General features: G+C 44.3%; 1 protein-coding gene and 1 long non-coding RNA gene across 2 annotated transcripts in view; one reads left to right on the top strand and one right to left on the bottom strand.

The window, feature by feature from the left end:
- The window catches only part of CEBPB (CCAAT enhancer binding protein beta), a 19,262-nt gene extending 1,490 nt beyond the window's left edge, over positions 1-17,772 (top strand). Inside the window, 3 exon segments of the mRNA XM_043496263.1 lie at positions 15,989-16,208; positions 16,211-16,776; positions 16,778-17,772. Of these exon segments, the coding sequence (XP_043352198.1) occupies positions 15,989-16,208; positions 16,211-16,776; positions 16,778-17,110 (1,119 nt within the window). The 3' untranslated portion in view covers positions 17,111-17,772.
- Positions 12,110-15,995, bottom strand: LOC122456564. Its single transcript, XR_006275496.1, has 2 exons — positions 14,291-15,995; positions 12,110-13,985 (listed from the first exon to the last, which is right to left on the bottom strand). It is a non-coding gene; the product is annotated as an uncharacterized LOC122456564 (long non-coding RNA).
- Positions 17,773-20,272: the final 2,500 nt, after the last annotated feature.

Below are 20,272 nucleotides of genomic sequence, written 5' to 3'. Positions count from 1 at the left end.
CTAACCCCTTGCTAATGATGAGTGGCCATGACAGACTGCAGTCTGCCCCAGTGATTGGGAGCTAGATGATGACTGGCAGTAGCCACTGAGGCAAGGTGGGTTAGAGGGTTGGGAAGACATAGTAACCATAGTGACTCTATGGTTGGAGCCAAGAGAATCAGGGATGCAGGCCGATGCTTGCATGCCCTAAACAGTCCTTTGACTGCCAGATGCTGGGAGTGGACAATGGGATGGTTCACTGAGTCATTGCCTGGTCTGATCATTCCCTTAGAAGCACCCTGGCATTGGCCACTGTCACAAGATAGGATACTAGATTGGGCGGACTATTGGTCTGACCCATGATGGCAGTTCTAATTTTCTGCAAAAATTACAACAGATTTTTTTCCAGGGAGAAAGACATTATAGGAGATAGTATACTGCCTTTATTGAATATTTGAGAATCAAGTTGTATGCAATGGCATGTGGAAAAACACTAAGGGCTAGACTGAGAGGTAAAATAACAGTTGCAAAAATGCAACCCCCATTGGTGGATTGACTCAAAACGAAGTTTTGACACTAGACCAGAAATTCAGTCGGCTAAAATGAGAAGAAAAAATTTAAATTTAAAAATTCAGGGAATCCCAGTAGCACATAAGACAACTTGGGGAAACTGCTAGGAGACTCTATGCATTCAGATACAGTGATAAGGGATTCTTTGTTTCTGAGGGGATATATGTAAAATGTGTCACTGAATTAAGTCTCAGGGATTATCTACACTGGCAAATTAAAGCGCTCTAACTTGCTGCCTCAGGGGTATGAAAAATCACCCCCGCCCCTCAACGAGTGCAGCAAGTTTGAGCGCTTTAAAGCGCTAGTGTGGACAGGCTCAGCTCCCAGTGCTTGGAGCTAATCCCCTGATTGAGGTGGATTACCAGGGGGACTGGCACCCGCAGCAGCGCTTTTAACTTTGTAGTTAACATAGCCTCAGTAGGTTAGATCAGACCAAGAGGAGTTGCATTGACTAGGCATGGGGATACCTGTGCCTTTAAGAACCCAGCCCTGGGAAGCCGATGCTGAGAGGTGCTGCCTGTGAGAGGGGAAATAAAAAAAGCCCCTTTGCCCCACCCCCCCACCATTTTTGCAAACACTGGTGTCTCAGTCCCACTGGGGTAACTGTTACCCACTGTGCCCCTGCCTGTGCCGGGTTTTGCCCTCTGCCAGCGCCTGACTCCTGGGCTTAACTCTGCCTCCTCCCCCCCCATTCCTGATTTTGCCCTTTAGCCCCTCTCCTAATCCTGCCTCCAGCTGCTTGACCCCCCTGACCAGTACATTTCCACTCCCTGCTCAGACCCTGGCCACCCATCCTGCTCCAATTCGCCCCCTTTGCCACTTTTTAACCTCTGTCAAAAACAGTCCGCAGAATCCTACGGCTAATAAGGGCAGGGTGAAGGGCAGTGGCTTCAGTAGATGAACTGAGCATGCTCACAAAAAACAGGAGTACTTGTGGCACCTTAGAGATTAACAAATGTATTGGTCTCTAAGGTGCCACAAGTACTCCTGTTCTTTTTGCAGGTACAGACTAACACGGCTGCTACTCTGAAACCTGAGCATGCTCAGTACACCGTAAGTAGCCCATTACTACCAAGAGCACTTTGCTACACTACAAGCGCTTGGCTGTGCAAAGGCAGCCGGCTTGGAGAGCAGGGCAGGGAGGGCTGCCAGGCAGCCAGCCAGCGCCCTGGCTCCACAGCACGGAGAACCACAGGGCCCGGAAGCTCCCACTAGCTTGTGATCTGCCGGCTCCTGGCAAGCAGCAAGCCCCACAGTTTGAAAACCTCTGATAAATAGGCAGAAATCTGGGGGTAGGCATGTGATCCCACGTGTCCCCACTATGCATCATCTCTAAGGGGCGCAGATACAATTGCTTGCCCCAGGTGCTAAAATGCTTAGGTACGGCTCTGGGGCCAGATCTTCTAAGGGGGAACAACCTCATAGCCAAAGACAAAAATCACCTCTTATGCTCAAAACCAGAACTTTGAGCACAGCTGTACCACCCTCATTATTACCAGTGACAATATCCATCGCAACTCCATCTTGTGGTGCACTTGGTCTATGACAGTCCAAAGAGTGATTCACACATACTTGGTGGTTACCTAGCACATGAATATGAGTTCTCAAGGACTGATCTGATGTGCTGTAAAGCTCATTCTAAACAGGAAAAGTGTCGTATATATTAGAAATAAATTCAGATTCTCAAGTGTGTTTTGTTCAGGTTGTATCTCATACAGATTCTCACATAGGTTGTGGTGGCTGTTCAATCCTGCAACACAGTGAATCAGCGGAAGCTAAAGACCCTCAGCATTTCCCCATGGGACTTAGCACCTTGCACGATTGGGCCCCACAACAAGACTTACTTCAGTTTTTCATTGCTAGATCCCAGTGTTGAGAATTACATTATTTTAAGTTGAAGACACCTTTAACTTCTTAATAATACAAGGCCCCCTCCCTAAAAGACTTTCTTTTTTTTTGCATGTTTCATAATGATATCTGATGAATTATACTTAGGGACAGAGTCCTGACTTGTTTTTCGTTTGGGACTGATCCCAGAGGTTCCCACTAGAGCCAAGGGATGAGTTGCTATTAACTTAAATGACAGCAGGATTAGGCCCTTGTTTGGTTTATAATAGAAAAGCTTCCATTTCAGTGCTGGAGAAAGGTGGTGATTGATAGCCCAGAGACCAAAGTCCTCTATTTATCCACAAGATGAGTACAGAACAGGTGCTAACAGTGCCCACTTCCCACACACACTGCCCCAGCAATTCACCTCAAACCTGACCCAAGGAATAGCCCAGTGGTTCTCAAACTGGAGGTCATGACCCCTCAGGGGGTCACAAGGTTATAATATGGGGGGTCACAAGCTGTCAGCCTCCACCCCATGCCCCGCTTTGCCTCCAGCATTTATAATAAGATTAAATATTTTAAAAGTGTTTTTAATTTATAAGGGGGGTCACATTCAGAGGCTTGCTGTGTGAAAGGGGTCATCAGTACAAAAGTTTGAGAACCACTGGAATAGCCTCTAGTGGTGAAAGGGGAGTTTAGTCTCCATGGCCCATTCAATACTTGGCCCAATGGCCTCTGAGACTGGTGACAAGTACCAGTTGTAATGTTGGGTTTTATGATGTGATTTGCACTGGGAAATGGACAAAGACCCACCAAATACAATTAATAGATGGATTTTTAGGTAATCATTATCTCTGGTTTTGGAATTAATTAGGGCTCTTGAAGTCTCTATGTTTACTATATCAAACCTTGTGACAAATGGGGAATTTTGGTAATAGTTTTATGATTCCTATAAATGCCTCGATTTCCCTCTGTGTATTGCATTGCTATGCACAGAGTGTAAAGGGTTAAAAAGCTGCTCTTGGGGCAGATCAGTTGACATGAGGAGTTTGTGTCACATAACTGTCTGTTGTGGTACGAACAAGTCATTAAAGGTCGGGCTGAAATCAACCCAGGTGAGTGAAGGTTTCAGAACCGACTGAACAATTGACACTTATCCGTAAGAAATTCTGGCAGACAGAACATGTGAACTCAACATGGAGGAGAACAATAAACCAAGAGGTAACAGGAGGCTAGGATAAGAGCTGGCCCTTGGGCAGACATGTGGGCTCACTTAGGACTGGGAGACAAAGGGACAGGGACCGAGAGAGGAAACCAAGATGTTTTCTTGATGGCAGCATGGCTCAAGGAAGTTCTGGCTTGTCCAATATGCACTGTGTTTTAACCTTTGCCTCTCAATGCAAGGACTTTCTGATGCTGTATTCCAGTGGACTAATTAAACCTACTGTGTTTTGAAACAGCTGCCAACTGTCACTGCAAAAACTTGCTGAGGTGCACTGGTCCCTGCAAAGTGTAAAAGACTCTGACCAGGTGTCCATCTCAGTTGGACTTGTGAGGCAGAGCTCATGGTGTGGGAAACAGGAGTGCTAGAGCCCAGAGACCCAGTTTCAGAGGTGTTGTAGGACATGAGGCAGAAGCCTGACTCTTTTGGCCAGGCGATACTTTGACAGGAAGTACACAGACTTCAGCCACAATTGCAAGGGCCTCAAATGAAGTCCGGCAAGCAAAGTCATGCATGTGCCTGCTGACAAGTGGCTCAGCAGCCCCAGACATGTGCACTCCATCACTGTCAGGGTCGAAGTTTGGTGCTGGGTCATATATAGTTCCCACACCTTCCAAAGTAAACCACAAGTCTTATAAACAGTACTCTGACAACCTCACATGGGGCCTTTGAGCTGACTCCCAGATTCATAGTTCTTATCCCTGGTATCAGGGAATTTCAATAGACTGTACCCCTTGTTAGGGAGTTTCCATTCTTCCTTCCTCGGTGGGTCAGCACTTCAGAGTCACTTGCCTGCTAGATGGCGTATTGAATAAAGCTGGCTTGTCTGCTGTCTGGACCCTGGAGTTCATTGCCTCAGGATCTGAGGAGCCCTTCAAAGATTGCTCCAGGACATAAAGTTTCAGCTGCATATCCCACAACATACACATTCGTGTGGAAAATGAAAGTACACAGAGCATCTGCTCAGTACGTGGGACTTTCCTAAAGAGAAGAGGTTCCTGCTGTGTCCATCTTTCAATGCAACCAGCTCATCACGGGATGGGCAGAGCTTGAAGCTTGCAGGTTTCAAATCTGCCCATGTTGAGAAGCCCTGTATGGGGGGCCTGACTATAAATAGTCCTTATGGGTTGACGATCATTCACAGTGATCATATGGCAGAGAATCAGAAAAGTTCTTGTGATTTTATGAAGGGTCTGAAGAAAATTAGCTAAACCTAAGGACTAGTAAGTAAACCAGGCAGTCACCAGGTTCCACCTTGCTGCCACCGGCTGTAAGAGGGATCTGAGGGAATATTGCTGCCGCTCTGCCATTTATGCCCTTGAGGAGGCAAAGAGTGCATGTGTGGCCCCAACGGACACTGGTCTTCCAAGAAATCCAATTTTGAGTGCCTGAGGTGCATGCAAACCTGCAGCGAGATACATATGTGAAGAAGAACTCTTAGAATTTCAGGCACAAATACTCACAATGACAAGTTTGAAATCCATTTCCCCAAAATATTCTATAATGGTCAATCACTTCAAATTCACTCGTCCTATAAACATTCCCACAATTAAGCTGATTTGCTCAAGCAGTCCTGTAAAACAAACACCAACAGGGAGTCAAATGGAGAAAATATTTGTTATGGAAACACCTTTGAGATATTCTCCTAGCTTTGGTTATATATATCTTCCTGTAATCATTGTCTCACCCTAGCTGCTAAGCTTGCAATAGCCTCCCACTACCCAGGCCCCAAATGCCCTCCCACTCTGCCTTCACATCCCTCCTTAAAACTCGCTTCTTTTGTGAAGCCCTCCCATGTAGATTCCCCCCTACGGATATAGGCCTGTTTCTCCACTGCCTTGCACTGTGTGTCATTTACCACTGGGCAAAGTGCTTGAAACTTCTGCCATTCTGATCTGGCAGATTTAACACCCATTTTGCATTCACTTGACACAAATATCTGATGATCCCAGGGGCAAGGCTATGGAGATTCAGGCCCCGTGCCTCCAAAGGGGCCTGCTTGAATCTGAACGGATGTTCTCCAGGGCAATGATTTTGGGTGAAGTTCTGATTCTATTAACAATGGAAAAACAGATTTCAATGGGGCCAGGATTTCACCCTTTGGCTTTTCATAAGTTTGCCAAGTGGCATGCTCACTTCATGAATGTGGTAGACTGTGCAGCTGGTGGACAGTGCAGTGCCTGGCATCCATCTTCCACCTTCATAATCTCAACCTTCCATTTGGTTCAAGATGAAGAACCAAATGCTGGTATCTGTAGTCTATGTAGGACATGCATCCATTTTAAAGAGGAGGCATGGCCCTTGGGCTCCTGACAAGCTGCTATTGTTTGGACAAAATTCTGGTACCCTAGCTCAAAACATGAATGTTGCTCTGAAGAGTAATGGCACACAGGCTAAAATACAGATAAATACAGATAAAATAAAAGCTCCTTCAACTCATGCCCATGGAGTTTCTTCTTTTGAATAGATTCCTCTCCTCAAAATGTCCCGTTTTAATAAAGCAACCCACACAGCATGTGATATTCGGATTTAATTTGCCTTAAGGTGTGTGTCAGGCAAAGTAGCTGTTGGGTTTATTTACCATCCACAAGATTTCTAGGAAATTAGTTATATAAAGTCAATGAGTTAAAGTACTGCACTTTGAACTGCACTTTGAAGTGCTAAATAAGGACTGCATTTTCAGAAAATCCCGCCATCCTTTTTGAAAGCACATTTTGTGTCTACAAAATGTACATCCGTGATTAATTTTGCTAGCACCAATATTCACATACATATTTCATGAGTCCAAATGTAAGCAGGGCCTTAGCCCTTTTGAAAAATTTAGTCATAAATGTTCTTTCTGCAGCTAGTCATTAGGTGGCAGTATGAGCTCAGCCACTGCACTTTAAAAGCACACACAGCAGTGAAAAAAACCAACTCCCTGAACCCTGAAATTCACTAAGGGCTTGTTTACACAGGGACAGTGAGGAACCTTAAGGTGAATCAACTGAAGGTGTGGAGTCAGTGCAATGACTTTGTTTGTGCTTAATGTGATTCTGCTCCAAGAAGATTTTTCAGCTTCCACCAATCACAGCACGCATATTAACTGGAAACCAACCTCTTCTGGGTAAAAAAAACAAACCCTCATTATATGTATGCAACGGTATAAAGTGCATATATTTCAGTAAAAAGGACATATCTTGAGTGACGTCAGGAATTATGAATAGAAGTAGAAGTCAGTGTCTGATGTAAGTAAGAATGGTCATACTCCCTAAACACCTATATATAAGGCACTGCCAAGGATGCTAGACCTGTTGGGAACAAAATCAGTCTTGGAGTAAGTAAGAGGCAAATTCTCTGGGCTTCAATTGAAGTTGCACCCATTTACACAAGGGAATGAATTTCAGCAGCAAACTGTACTTTTTTAGCCCAGAACTTACTTTTTCTCTCAGTTGTCAAAGTCCATATAATTCTTTATATGTATTTCAGATCTATATATGGCTATTTAAAAATGACTGCTCCATTCTGTCAGTCCTGATCAGTACCAAACCAGTTTGCGCATAAAGTGAAGAGTAAAAAATTCAGTTAAAAAAAAAACAGATTTCAGCTTCTAGCCTCTGTGTGTGTGAATTATTTATTATAAACATTGCCAACACAACAAGATTTTAAACACGTTGTAGAATGTCTTGACAGCATCCTTTTAAAGTACTTTATCTAGCCCTCTGTAGCTGTCTATTATCATCAACTGTGAAAGCACTGACAATGTGCTCAGCTCTGCGTAAGGCATAACACTGAGACTGTCCCTACCCCAAAGAGATGACAAAGGATCTAAAAAGGATTATCTGATCTATCTAGCTTTATAAAGCACCCAATTATCATGGTATCATATCATTCAGTAGGATGGCACCAGCTATATATGGTCAATTTTCTCTTCCTTATGCACCTGTGCTGAGAGGTGAGTACTGGAAGGGTAAGAGAATTTCATCAGACTCCAGTCAGAATGAGGTTCATTGCTGACTTTTCATGGTTATTGTGATGTGAAGGTGAACATGATGGCAGACATAGTTGTTCACTGGTTAAGATGTGCAAGTGCTACAGCTTGGAGGCCACTTTCTCTGGCTCATTCCAATTATTTGTACCATCTCTGTGGGCCTCTCAGTCTGTGTGGCACAAAGAGAGCAGAGACAGCCCCCAGCTCCCTAGCTGGGGATATCCCAAGCATGGAGGAGGCTCCAGAGGGTGTAGAACCAGTATAGGCAGCTCTTACACTTCCCTTCTCAAAGCCCAGTGCAGGGGGTGTATTGAGGATGGGGAAGGTCATGTCCAGGAAAGGGTCGGCTGGAGCACAATATGCTCTGGCTAGCTCCAGTTGGTGTATAGTCCATAAGCAACAGTTGCCAGCTGACACCAGTTAGAACAGTCTGAAAGCTGCTCTAACCTGCTGGGACAGAGAATCAAATAGTCATAACTAGCTCCCTGACAGCCCACCCTCTCTGCTGCATTCAGCAGAAGCCAATGGCTGTTGATAACCTGGCCCTCGATTATCAGGTGAAAAAAAATGAATTGCAAAGGCAAGAGGATAGCACACCAGCTTCACCCACAGCTCAGCTATTTGTTTGTAATGGGAATACAGGGTAAAATATTCAACTATTAATGTTCTGTGACTTTCCAGCCAAGGAATGGATTCTCCTCTCTTTTCCTCTCCGTCTGCCATCCTCTATATAGTTTTTTCTATAAAAATTCATAGGAAGGAGTTGTAGACCAAGCTGGATGAGCAAGCATCTTAGAGAGGTGATTATGAAGAAGCAGAAAGCATACAGGGAGTGGAAGATGGGAGGGATCAGCAAGGAAAGCTACCTAATTGAGATCAGAAGATGTAGGGATAAAGTGAGAGAGGCTAAAAGTTGAGTAGAGTTCGACCTTGCAAAGGGAATTAAAACCAATAGTAAAAGGTTCTATAGCCATATAAATAAGAAGAAAACTAAGAAGGAAGAAGTGGGGCCGCTTAACACTGAGGATGGAGCGGAGGTTAAAGATAATCTAGGCATGGCCCAATATCTAAACAAATACTTTGTCTCAGTCTTTAATAAGGCTAAAGAGGATCTGGGGGATAATGGTAGCATGACAAATGGGAAGGAGGATATAGAGGTAGATATTACCATATCAGAGATAGAAGCGAAACTGAAACAGCTTAATGGGACTAAATCGGGGGGCCCAGATAATCTTCATCCAAGAATATTAAAGGAATTGGCACCTGAAATTGCAAGCCCATTAGCAAGAATTTTTAATGAATCTGTAAACTCAGGAATAGTACCGAATGATTGGAGAATTGCTAATATAGTTCCTATTTTTAAGAAAGGAAAAAAAAGTGATCCAGGTAACTACAGGCCAGTTAGTTTGACATCTGTAGTATGCAAGGTCCTGGAAAAAATTTTGAAGGAGAAATTAGTTAAGGACATTGAAATCAATGGTAAATGGGACAAAATACAACATGGTTTTACAAAAGGTAGATCGTGCCAAACCAACCTAATCTCCTTTTTTGAAAAAGTAACAGATTTTTTAGATAAAGGAAATGCAGTGGATCTAATTTACCTAGATTTCAGTAAGGCATTTGATACCGTGCCACATGGGGAATTATTAGTTAAATTGGAGAAGATGGGGATCAATATGAACATCAAAAGGTGGATAAGGAATTGGTTAAAGGGGAGACTGCAACGGGTCCTACTGAAAGGCGAACTGTCAGGTTGGAGGGAGGTTACCAGTGGAGTTCCTCAGGGATCAGTTTTGGGACCAATCTTATTTAATCTTTTTATTACTGACATTGGTCCAGAAAGTGGGAGAGTGCTAATAAAGTTTGCAGATGATACAAAGCTGGGAGGTATTGCCAATTCGGAGAAGGATCGGGATATTATACAGGAGGATCTGGATGACCTTGTAAACTGGAGTAATAGTAATAAGATGAAATTTAATAGTGAGAAGTGTAAGGTTATGCATTTAGGGATTAATAACAAGAATTTTAGTTATAAGTTGGGGACGCATCAATTAGAAGTAACGGAAGAGGAGAAGGACCTTGGAGTATTGGTTGATCATAGGATGACTATGAGCTGCCAATGTGATATGGCTGTGAAAAAAGCTAATGCGGTTTTGGGATGCATCAGGAGAGGCATTTCCAGTAGGGATAAGGAGGTTTTAGTACCATTATACAAGGCACTGGTGAGACCTCACCTAGAATACTGTGTGCAGTTCTGGTCTCCCATGTTTAAAAAGGATGAATTCAAACTGGAGCAGGTACAGAGAAGGGCTACTAGGATGATCCGAGGAATGGAAAACTTGTCTTATGAAAGGAGACTTAAGGAGCTTGGCTTGTTTACCCTAACTAAAAGAAGGTTGAGGGGAGATATGATTGCTCTCTATAAATATATCAGAGGGATAAATATAGGAGAGGGAGAGGAATTATTTCAGCTCAGCACCAATGTGGACACAAGAACAAATGGGTATAAACTGGCCACCAGGAAGTTTAGACTTGAAATCAGACGAAGATTTTTAACCATCAGAGGAGTGAAGTTTTGGAATAACCTTCCAAGGGAAGCAGTGGGGGAAAAAGATCTATCTGGTTTTAAGATTCTACTTGATAAGTTTATGGAGGAGATGGTATGATGGGATAATGGGATTTTGGTAAGTAATTGATCTTTAAATATTCAGGGTAAATAGGCCAAATCCCCTGAGATGGGATATTAGATGGATGGGATCTGATTTACTATAGAAAATTCTTTCCTGGGTATCTGGCTGGTGAATCTTGCCCATGTGCTCAGGGTTTAGCTGATTGCCATATTTGGGGTCGGGAAGGAATTTTCCTCCAGGGCAGATTGGAGAGGCCCTGGAGGTTTTTTTGCCTTCCTCTGTAGCATGGGGCATGGTTGACTGGAGGGAGGCTTCTCTGCTCCTTGAAGTTTTGAACCATGATTTAAGGACTTCAATAGCTCAGACATGGGTGAGGTTTTTCATAGGAGTGGGTGGGTGACGGTCTGTGGCCTGCGCTGTGCCGGAGGTCGGACTAGATGATCAGAATGGTCCCTTCTGACCTTAGTATCTATGAATCTATATAGTTTTTCATGCTTTATGTTATTACTTCCAGCATCAATAGTGATGCACTATCTACCTGGATCAGGAACTTCAAGGCCTTTGCGTGGCTTTCCTGCTTTAGGAATTTCCCAAATAAATCACTGCCAGAGTCCATTAATACCAGGAAGTGATGCTTGTAGTGGTTTCCCATTGATATCAGCTTCCCATTTCATCAGATTAGATCATTTCAGAACCTGCATAAAAGAGAGGAGTGTCAATATCACACTGTCTTCATTTTCCAGGATCTACGAGAAATTCGCCAGTTTAGGAGACCAAAGGAAAGATGACAATTGCCTGAGCTGGAGTGACATCAGATGGGTATAACTGTCAAGATCATAACCATAAAATAATATTGAGCTGGGACTTCTCGAGGATTGTCTTTGGCAAGCAATTACATCTCTTTCAGTAATAAAACATAAACAATTAGGTCAAATCCTGCAGTTCTCATTGAGGCAAAATTGCCATTGGGCTACATCCTGAGAGGTGCTGAGCACCTGACACTCCCATAGACATCAAAAGAAACTTTGCCTGTGATATAGTAGGAGTGAAGACTGAATGATTTGACTCGTCATTGGTAGCTGGCCCCTTCCATCTGTGCCTTTGTGCTCTCTCTTTTTTGATTCCACAGAGGCCAGAGAGCAGCTGATTTGACCCTGGAGTTTCACTGGAAATTTTTCAGAGCCATCTGGTAAAAGAAGGTATTTTGGTCATGTTGTCCCACAGGCTATAGAGTCCAGGTATCATTTCTTCAGCACACTGTAGGGCAAAGAGCAACATGCAGACAGATAACGCAGTGATTGAGCAATCTAACACTGCAGAGGCTGGGTGTGCCAGGTCAGAGGTTAGCAGAAAATAAGCGGGGGGGGAGGGGGGAGCTAAAGAATAGTTAAGCATCACCAGTTCACAAGGGAGAGAAGGGGTTGACAACCAATCACTGATACATGCTCTATAATAAAAGGAGTACTTGTGGCACCTTAGAGACTAACAAATTTATTAGAGCATAAGCTTTCATGAGCTACAGCTCACTTCATCGGATGCATTTGGTGGGAAAAAAACACCGTTTTTTTTTTCCACCAAATGCATCCGATGAAGTGAGCTGTAGCTCACAAAAGCTTATGCTCTAATAAATTTGTTAGTCTCTAAGGTGCCACAAGTACTCCTTTTCTTTTTGCGAATACAGACTAACACGGCTGCTACTCTGAAACATGCTCTATAATGAGAGAGTTGAATGAGGCCAGCTTCAGTGTGCAGTCAGACTGTGAAACTCATTGCTGCAGGAGACTACAAAGTTAAATACTGTAGCTGGGTTTTGAAAGGGAAAGGAAATGTTATGCCCAATAATAATAATAATTAATTTAATTTATGACCAATAATAATAATTTGTAGATTTGTATATGAAGATTAGGATAAGGATGGGGGAGGGTAAGTTGAAATGGGATCCAACTCCCTTAGCTTCAGGTATTGACCAGCCCCTGAAGCAGGAAGTTAGACACATGCTATGTTTGTAATGTGGCAGGTTATGAGTGCAAAACATTCCACTGTAGGTGTGTGATTTAAAGCGATGTTAGTGGAGAGGTATGTGTACATAACTAAGGACCCGTGTGCATGTGGAGGGAGCAAGGGCTAGAGTAGGGGACAAAACAGAGTGAACATGGTGCACTGTATCCAAATATGATAAAGATACACTTACATTTTAGTTCAGTGTGTGGCAGCCTTTGTTACAATGATCCTCCAGCTAGCCTTACCAGAAAAGCTTACCTATCTACCTACCTCCCATCCACCAGATTTTTTCAGAAGCACCTTTGCACTTTCTCCCATGCTGCACAATATGCATAGAAAAAACTCCCCTATAGAATCCATACAGCCATTACCTTCTCTTCCTTCAAATGCCCCCTTAACTCACCTCTGTCATGCTGCCTACAAAACCCACCCCGCTGATAATGTTTAGGCAAGTGGCAAGTTAATGTTACTGCTACTGATCGGCTTATTACATCTCCAAATTGTGGTAAGAATTTATTCCTGCCCCTCCTTCTCCCCCTTTCCTCCTGTTTGTTTGAAATTATGTCTTGTCTTTGATATTGCAACTTTTTGCCACTGAGCCGTCTCTGACTATATGTCTGTACAGTGCCAAGCACAATGGAGCCCTGACCTCACTGAGATCTCTAGTGACTAATTGCAATACAAATAATAAACAACATGCTAACAATTTGCAGTGGGAAGTATTTGCAGTTTTTATCCAAATGCAGCCTGACTAGAGAACAGCTAATAGTATAATTTCAGTAGGCAGATCTTCTTATGAACACTTCACTCTTTGATCTGTTGGCATTATACCGATGTCCTCTGCCCAAAGCTGACACCAGCTCTTTCTGGACTGTAGAAAGAGGTGGGTGCAGAATTGGAGATCCTGAAACCACTGAAAAAGAGGACAGAGCAAGTCTCCAAGTGGCAGAACTTCTGCAATGCTTTGCCATAGGTCTGAGCCTGGGAAAAGAGCATATTGGGAAACAGGTTGCTAGTGTGGTGCTACAGGGAGTTGTGAATTGGGGAGCAGAATCCAAGACATGATGAGAAAGCTGCAAGATTGATCTCTGTAAAACAGATCTGACTAGGCTGTTCTCTTTGCCTTTTTCCTTTTACATTAATTTTGGTTCATTCTTTCACTGTTTGCATCTTTCTTCTTGTTCATGCAAAGCAGTAAGAATTTGTGTTTTATTGCATTAGAAATAGAGCTGGTTGGAAATTGGGGAATTTTTCCAATTTTCCATGGAAAAGTTCATTATTTTTTTTTTGAGAAAATGAAATGCTTTGAACAAAAACAAAACAGAACAAAATTCACCTCCCTCAACAATATTCTAGAAAAGCAGACACTTTCTGCAAAAAATGTCATGTTGTCGATAACTCAATTGTCAAAATGTTTTGACAGAAAATTTTGGATCAGCCTTAATAAAAAGTGCTGCTACTCTCAAATTTCTTCTTGGAGAAAGAACCAGAGCTCCGCTCCATTTAATAGGAATGTCTATATCTCAGACCTACATAGAGCAGCTTTCCAGAGCAAAAATTCTTTAGGAGGATGAAGACACAGAACGGGAGTGTAAATAGCCATAAGAACAAGCCTGGCTCACCGCAACTTATGAATATTTGCATTCTGTAGAGATGTTTGGATCTATAGAGATGTAGGCTCAAGCCACAACATTCAGATCCAGAATCTAGATCCAGAATTCTTGTCCAAGACCAGCTCCACAATTAAATGTCCTTATTAACAAATGTAATTCACCAAAGACTACTGCATAAAGACAGAAATATTTGAAGTGTACAAACCCGTTAGTGTACATTTGCTACTGAAGTTAAAAACTTTTGAAGAAAGAAAGAAAAGAAGAGAAAGAAGAAAAAGAAGAAAGAAAGAAAGAAAAGAAGAAAGAAAGAAGAAAGAAAGAAAGAAAGAAGAAAGAAAGAAAGAAGAAAAGAAAGAAAGAAGAAAAAGAAGAAGAAAGAGGATTCTTCATAGGCTGATTTTGAATTCTTCCTCTTTTCAAGTCTGAGGTTTGAACATTCATGAACAGTTGACTGTTTGAATGTATAATGCAATACCTGTTCCTCTGGCTTAACGTTGCAATATTTCCCACACCGCAGGATTGCTTCACATTATTCTATGAGGCAGTGTCATTTCTCTGCAGTGCTGGGTCTTCTTTACTGAAATGAAGGACACTCTACTTCCTTTAATTATGTTTTGTTTTAAATTGATGTCTTTTATTCTGAGCATGAATCATCAGCTTGTAAACAGGTAAATGTGGGAGTAAAAGGGAAAACATAAGTCTGATTCCCAAGGTGGGTGTCTTTAATTAAAATGGACATAAGAATTTATTCTTACTTCCCAAATTTACCATAGCCCCTGCAAGTCAATTCTATTTAATAAATTAATAAATCTTTGCATCCCATGCCTTTACGCATATATATTCACTTTTTTCTATTCATTTAAATACAACTCCCAAAGCACAAACTCCATATCACTTGTGTACTCTGACAATTGCAACATACCATATAAGGCAAACATGCCAGGCCAAACTTTAAGGCCATCAGCCCTGCACACAGAGGTGGGGGGGGGGTTTTGGATTTGCCTGGCACTTCTAATCATGGCCAGATACAGAGAGGGTCTTCTGAGGCAGTGGTTACCCTGGTTTAAGGCCACACAGTATGCTCTTTACACCCACTGTGACAACCTGGTTTTGAGTGCATCTGTAGAGGACAATTTGCCTGCCAGTGTGATAAAATAGGGCACTGGATTGGTATTAAGATCTGGCTTCTATTCCTGGATCAGAGCCGTCTCTAGGGGTGTGTGGGCCCAGGGTAGAAGTGACGAATCCATCACTTCTGGGACTGACCCGTCACTTACGACCGACTACACCAGCCAATGCATTGCCCTGCGGGCCTATCAAGCATGGGGCCCGGAGCGGTTGCCCTGATTCACCATACCACAGGACGATTCTGCCTGGCTTACCCCTGACTGAAGAGTACCTTGGGCAATCACTTAACCTCTGCACCTTATATGTACACTCACCCACCTTTGTAAAACTTTGAGATCTACAGATGAAATCTACAGACATCACAAGCCTCAGAGGCAATGGATCCAGCCCATACAGGCCTCTATTATACATCTGGCCACTTGCTGTCCCCACAGCTGGACACTGCTAAAGCTGAGTGGTTGGGTTGGGGAGGAGAGAGAGAAGAGGGCTGGAATCGGGGAAGAAGGACAGGGGTGGATCTGATGGCTGCTTTTCCTCCTCTATGAGGAACACATTGACTCAGGCAGGGGAAAAGACTCAAGGGTTTAGGCCCAACTGGTACATGGGCAGATGCAGTGTCTACTGTGTGCATGTGTGTCCTGCCCTAGGGTCACACAGGGCTGATTACGTCCAGTGACACCTCCTGGAGATTGAACAGCTAGAGAGAAGACAGGAGAAGGCTGCGATCCGTTTCTCCGGCCCAAATCTTTCCTCCCCTGAATGACGGTGAGAATAAGTACCCTCCGCTCTGAAGCCAGCCCTGTTTTTTCTTATGAATGATAGGTCAGAGTCACACAACCAAGTGCCTCCCGCGGAGCTCAGAGGCGGTAGTTTACAATTAAACTGTACCAAGTGTGCACCAGGTGGCAGGCAGCCAGCCAGTGACGTTCCTGTTGCCATGGGATCCACCACCCCTATAAATAACAGCAAAGGAACTTTCCTAAGTCAGAGACTTTAGGACTCGGGACCTAGAACCAGATGGTCCGGAGGAGAAGCAGCCGCCGCAGGATCTGAGCCAGCCCCGGTGGGCAGCGCAGCTGGGAAGCCGGACCCAGCACCAGAGACTGAGGCAGGAGTTGCAGGCCCCCCACGTCACCTTTGGCAGCTTGATCCTGTGGCTGGGGGGCCCCACTGCGGTGTCTCCTCCTCCCTGCACCCCCTTTGCTTTCATGCAACGCTGGTGGCCTGGGACCCAGCATGCCTCCCCATCCAGCCGCCCGCCTTTAAATCATGGAAGTGGCTAATTTTTATTACGAGACGGACTATCTGGCTGCTCTGAGCAAGCCAAAGCCGCGGGCGGCAGGGGGCCGCTCCATGACCGAGCTCACCGTCGGGGACCACGAGAGAGCCATCGACATCAGCTCTTACCTGGACCCCTTAGCATCCCAGCAGCCGCCTCCTGCAGCGGCAGCAGCGGCAGCAGGGGGCAACTTTGAGCCTCCCTGCAACAGCAGCCAAGATTTCCTCTCCGACCTCTTCGCCGAGGACTATAAAGGCGGCAGCAAGAAGCCCGACTACACCTACATCAGCCTGCCCCGGCACTGCCACCCGGGCGCCGGCCAGGGCCACAAGCCGGGGGGGCTGCTGACCTGCTTCCCGCCCCAGATCGTGGAGACCAAAGTGGAGCCGGTCTTCGAGTCCCTGGACTCTTGCAAAGGGCCCCGCAAGGAAGACGGGGGCGCGGGGCCGGGGGGCATGTCCTCCCCCTACGGCAGCACCATGCGCTCCTACCTCGGCTACCAATCGGTGCCCAGCGGCAGCAGCGGCAACCTGTCCACCTCGTCCTCTTCCAGCCCCCCCCGGCACCCCCAACCCGTCCGATTCCTCCAAGTCCGGCGGCGGGGGCTACGCCGGGGCCCCCGGGGGCAAGAACAAGTCCAAGAAGAGCGTGGACAAGCACAGCGACGAGTACAAGATCCGCCGGGAGAGGAACAACATCGCGGTGCGCAAGAGCCGGGACAAAGCCAAACTGCGCAACCTGGAAACGCAGCACAAAGTCTTGGAACTGACCGCCGAGAACGAGCGGCTGCAAAAGAAAGTGGAGCAGCTCTCCCGGGAGCTGAGCACCCTCCGGAACTTATTCAAACAGTTGCCCGAGCCCCTGCTGGCCACATCTGGCCACTGCTAGCCCCAGCGTTGGACACTGCTACGGGCGCAGTGGTTGGGGTTGGGAGGGGAAGAAAGGGCTTGAATTTGGGGAAGGAGGATGGGGGGGGGGATCTGGTGGCTGCTTTTCCCCTCCCCTGTGAGGACAGATTGGATCGGGGCGGGGGAAGAAATGGGGAGAGACTCAAGGTTGGGTTTGGGGGGTTTTGTTTTGTTTGTTTTTGGTCGTCTTTTGTTTGCAATTTGGTGGAAGAAACTTCCGCCGCAGCCTGTTTGTCCTAGGACCTTGTGGCGGAATGACAGTTGCCGATGGTAATGTTGTTTTTTTATGTTACAATCCCACCGAGCCCCCTCCCCCCCCCTTTCCCCGAAGCGGTCTCTCTGCAGAGTTTGTTGAATGTTCGTGTTATTTAAACCAGAGCGAGAGAGGGAGAGAAAAAGCAGAGAGTGATGCAATCCTTTAAACATGGCTGGGAATGCTGTGTACACATGATGCAATCTCGTGTAACTGTCAGTCATGGATTGAGTAATCTGTTAAAGATGTTCCTGCGGTTTTTTTTATTATAAAGAATAATCTATTTCTATAAGAAAAACACATATGTATATTTTGGGATCTATAAACGTTCTTGCTACATTTGAAGCATTAATGAACAATTTTAATAAACTTTATGGCTAGGAAAAAAAGGAAATTTGTTTTATTTTAAAGGCACTTGAAAGCCAGAATGAAATCAGTTGAAATGCCAGCTAGATCTGGCTGTGTCAGGAATCAAGGCTTTCTGTTGGCCTTTTGACTTTCTCTGTGACTCAGCAAAAAAACCGGGAGAGAACCAGAGAAGAGCAGCTGTAGGAGCCTCAGCCAGTTCCCTCTTGCTGCCTCACTGAATTTCCTCTAATCCCTCGAATTAAATGGTTCTTGGGATTTTTTGCAACACTCATAACTCTCAACATGCCAAGACCCAGATGTGTAATCCAAACCATGAAAAATGTTTGACAAAGTCCCTCCAAGCGAGGGACAAGGTTAAAGTGTTGGAGAGGGTGAGGAAAAGAAAAAGTAGATGAGGAAGCTTGAAATGAGGTGGGAGTCTTTCTTTAAAGCTCAAGTTTTTGTAGCTTCTCAGTTTCGTGACTCAGCATTTCTGACATCTGTGGCTTACAGCAATGAATAGTGATAACATGGCATTTTTGTGTTGGATGGCCGTGAATTTGGGCCAGCAATGAGGGACCTCTCTTTCACATAACTAGGCCCAGTGAGAAATATGTGAACAACTCTATAATTTCCTACTGAGCCTTCTTTTAAAAACGTGTTTCTAAAAGAAGCTGCTGATACAGCTGAGTTTTTGAAAGGTGGGTGATGGTGGTGGTAGCGGTTTAGAGTAAAAGGCCTAGAATAGGAGGATGTATGTATGGAGCCCTAAGAACTTTGTGACAAAGATAATAGAAGCTCTGCCAGCAGCTGTACTATGTGGGATTTGTCAAGGCCTGTGAGTTGCACATGTCATGGCTCTCTATAGTTTTCTCTTGTGTACGTGCCTGTAAAATGTTACGAGAGCCTAGAGCTGATTACGTGCAGGGAGTTGGGTACATGTTCAGGTCTTATTCAGCATTTTCCAGCATACTACGCGTACTCTAAGCACATCCATCTTCTAAATCCAGATGTTGAAAACTACCAGGAAAGAATTTCCTTAACCCCTCTATACTGTGCTTTACAGTAGTGCACAAAGGTTCTGTTTCTTTAAGGGTGTGGATTTGAACTTGCTGCCTGTTATATATTTTACTGCAAAGGACAGTGATTGGGAGTGGATGTGGAGCAGCCTTAAATTTGGTGTTTGTTGATACTGATTTTACTCACAAAATATGTGGTTTAATGAGGGAGTTTTTTTTAATTTTCAGTCACAATGATCACATCTTCCACAGGCAGGGAAAACTCCTAGAGTCTATAGTGGAGTTGATCAAGTAACTCTCTGTTCATGAAAATCCCCCATAGCCCTCACCAGGAGCTATGCAAGAGTAAGGAGAGTGGGATTAGATTCAGTGCAACTGTATTTCCCTTTTGCTTTGCGGTTTGTACAAAGTAATTAAGGGGCTTTTCTGAGCCCCTAGAATCAGGCTTTTTTGGGTTATCTAGTCAACCCTCCTGCACTGTAGCAGGTTAGCTTCTTGCAGACTGGATGGATGTAAGGTCTTGCCTTGAATCTACCTAGTGATGGTGATTTCCACAACCTCCCATTACAACTGGTTCCACTGTTGAGCTGTTCTCCTAGTTACAAAACTTATCCTAATATTTAGATCCTATTCTCTTCTCTGCAGTGAAGGCCCATTTGTTATCAAACTTGTAAGTGACAGTTCTGAGTTACATGGGAGGACTGCTGGCTTTAGAGTTGCTGAATGAAGGGCTGGAAATATCCCCAGGAACATTTCTTATTTCATTTATAAAGGACAAAATTTCCATCCAAATCTTTGTGTGGAAGGTAGATGTGAGGGGGAATGGAATTGAAAGAGAAGACATATTAAAGATCCTAATATTTGTTTAAAATAACATTATAAATCAGTGGGCCAAATTCCAGCAGTGGAGTTGCACCAGAGATGATGGATGGGCTAACCCATTGCCTTTAAGCCTGGAATTGCTATAATTTAACTGGGACCCACACAGCTGTAATCAAGACAGATTGACAGGGGTACTGGCTGGAACAATTTTTATAGTGAGGGTGCTGAGACCCATTGAATCGAACTGAAAACACTGTATATAATGGAAACCACTTCAAGTCAGGGGGTGTGGGAGCACCCTCCTGCACCCCTATTTCCAGCACTTATGCAGATTGATATAAAGACTACTTGGATTATTGCTACAGAATCTAATGCCTCCCTTAATTTGGACCATGTGTAACTCAGAAGGGATGTATGAGTGCAACACTGAGCTTTGGTGAGGTAGGTATTACTACCCCTAGTTTACAGATAAAAACTGAAGCAAAATGTTGTGATTTGCCATAGGCCTCAGAGGGCATCTGTGTCAAAGCCAGGATAAGAATTCATGAACCCCTGATTTTGTATGTTTTATCCAGCCACCTACCTTACAGTTGAGCAGCTTTGCAATGTTTTTAGGTGTGTATGGGTCATTGAATATTAGTCTTCAGAAAAAATACCTCACAATTAAAAGATTTCCTAGTATAAAATATGCAGGGACTGT

This window comes from Dermochelys coriacea, chromosome 13 (genome assembly GCF_009764565.3).
Source record: "Dermochelys coriacea isolate rDerCor1 chromosome 13, rDerCor1.pri.v4, whole genome shotgun sequence".
NCBI classification, from domain to species: domain Eukaryota; kingdom Metazoa; phylum Chordata; order Testudines; family Dermochelyidae; genus Dermochelys; species Dermochelys coriacea.
The sequence above is the reverse complement of the archived record's forward strand: the minus strand, read 5'-3'. Positions and strand labels throughout refer to the sequence as shown.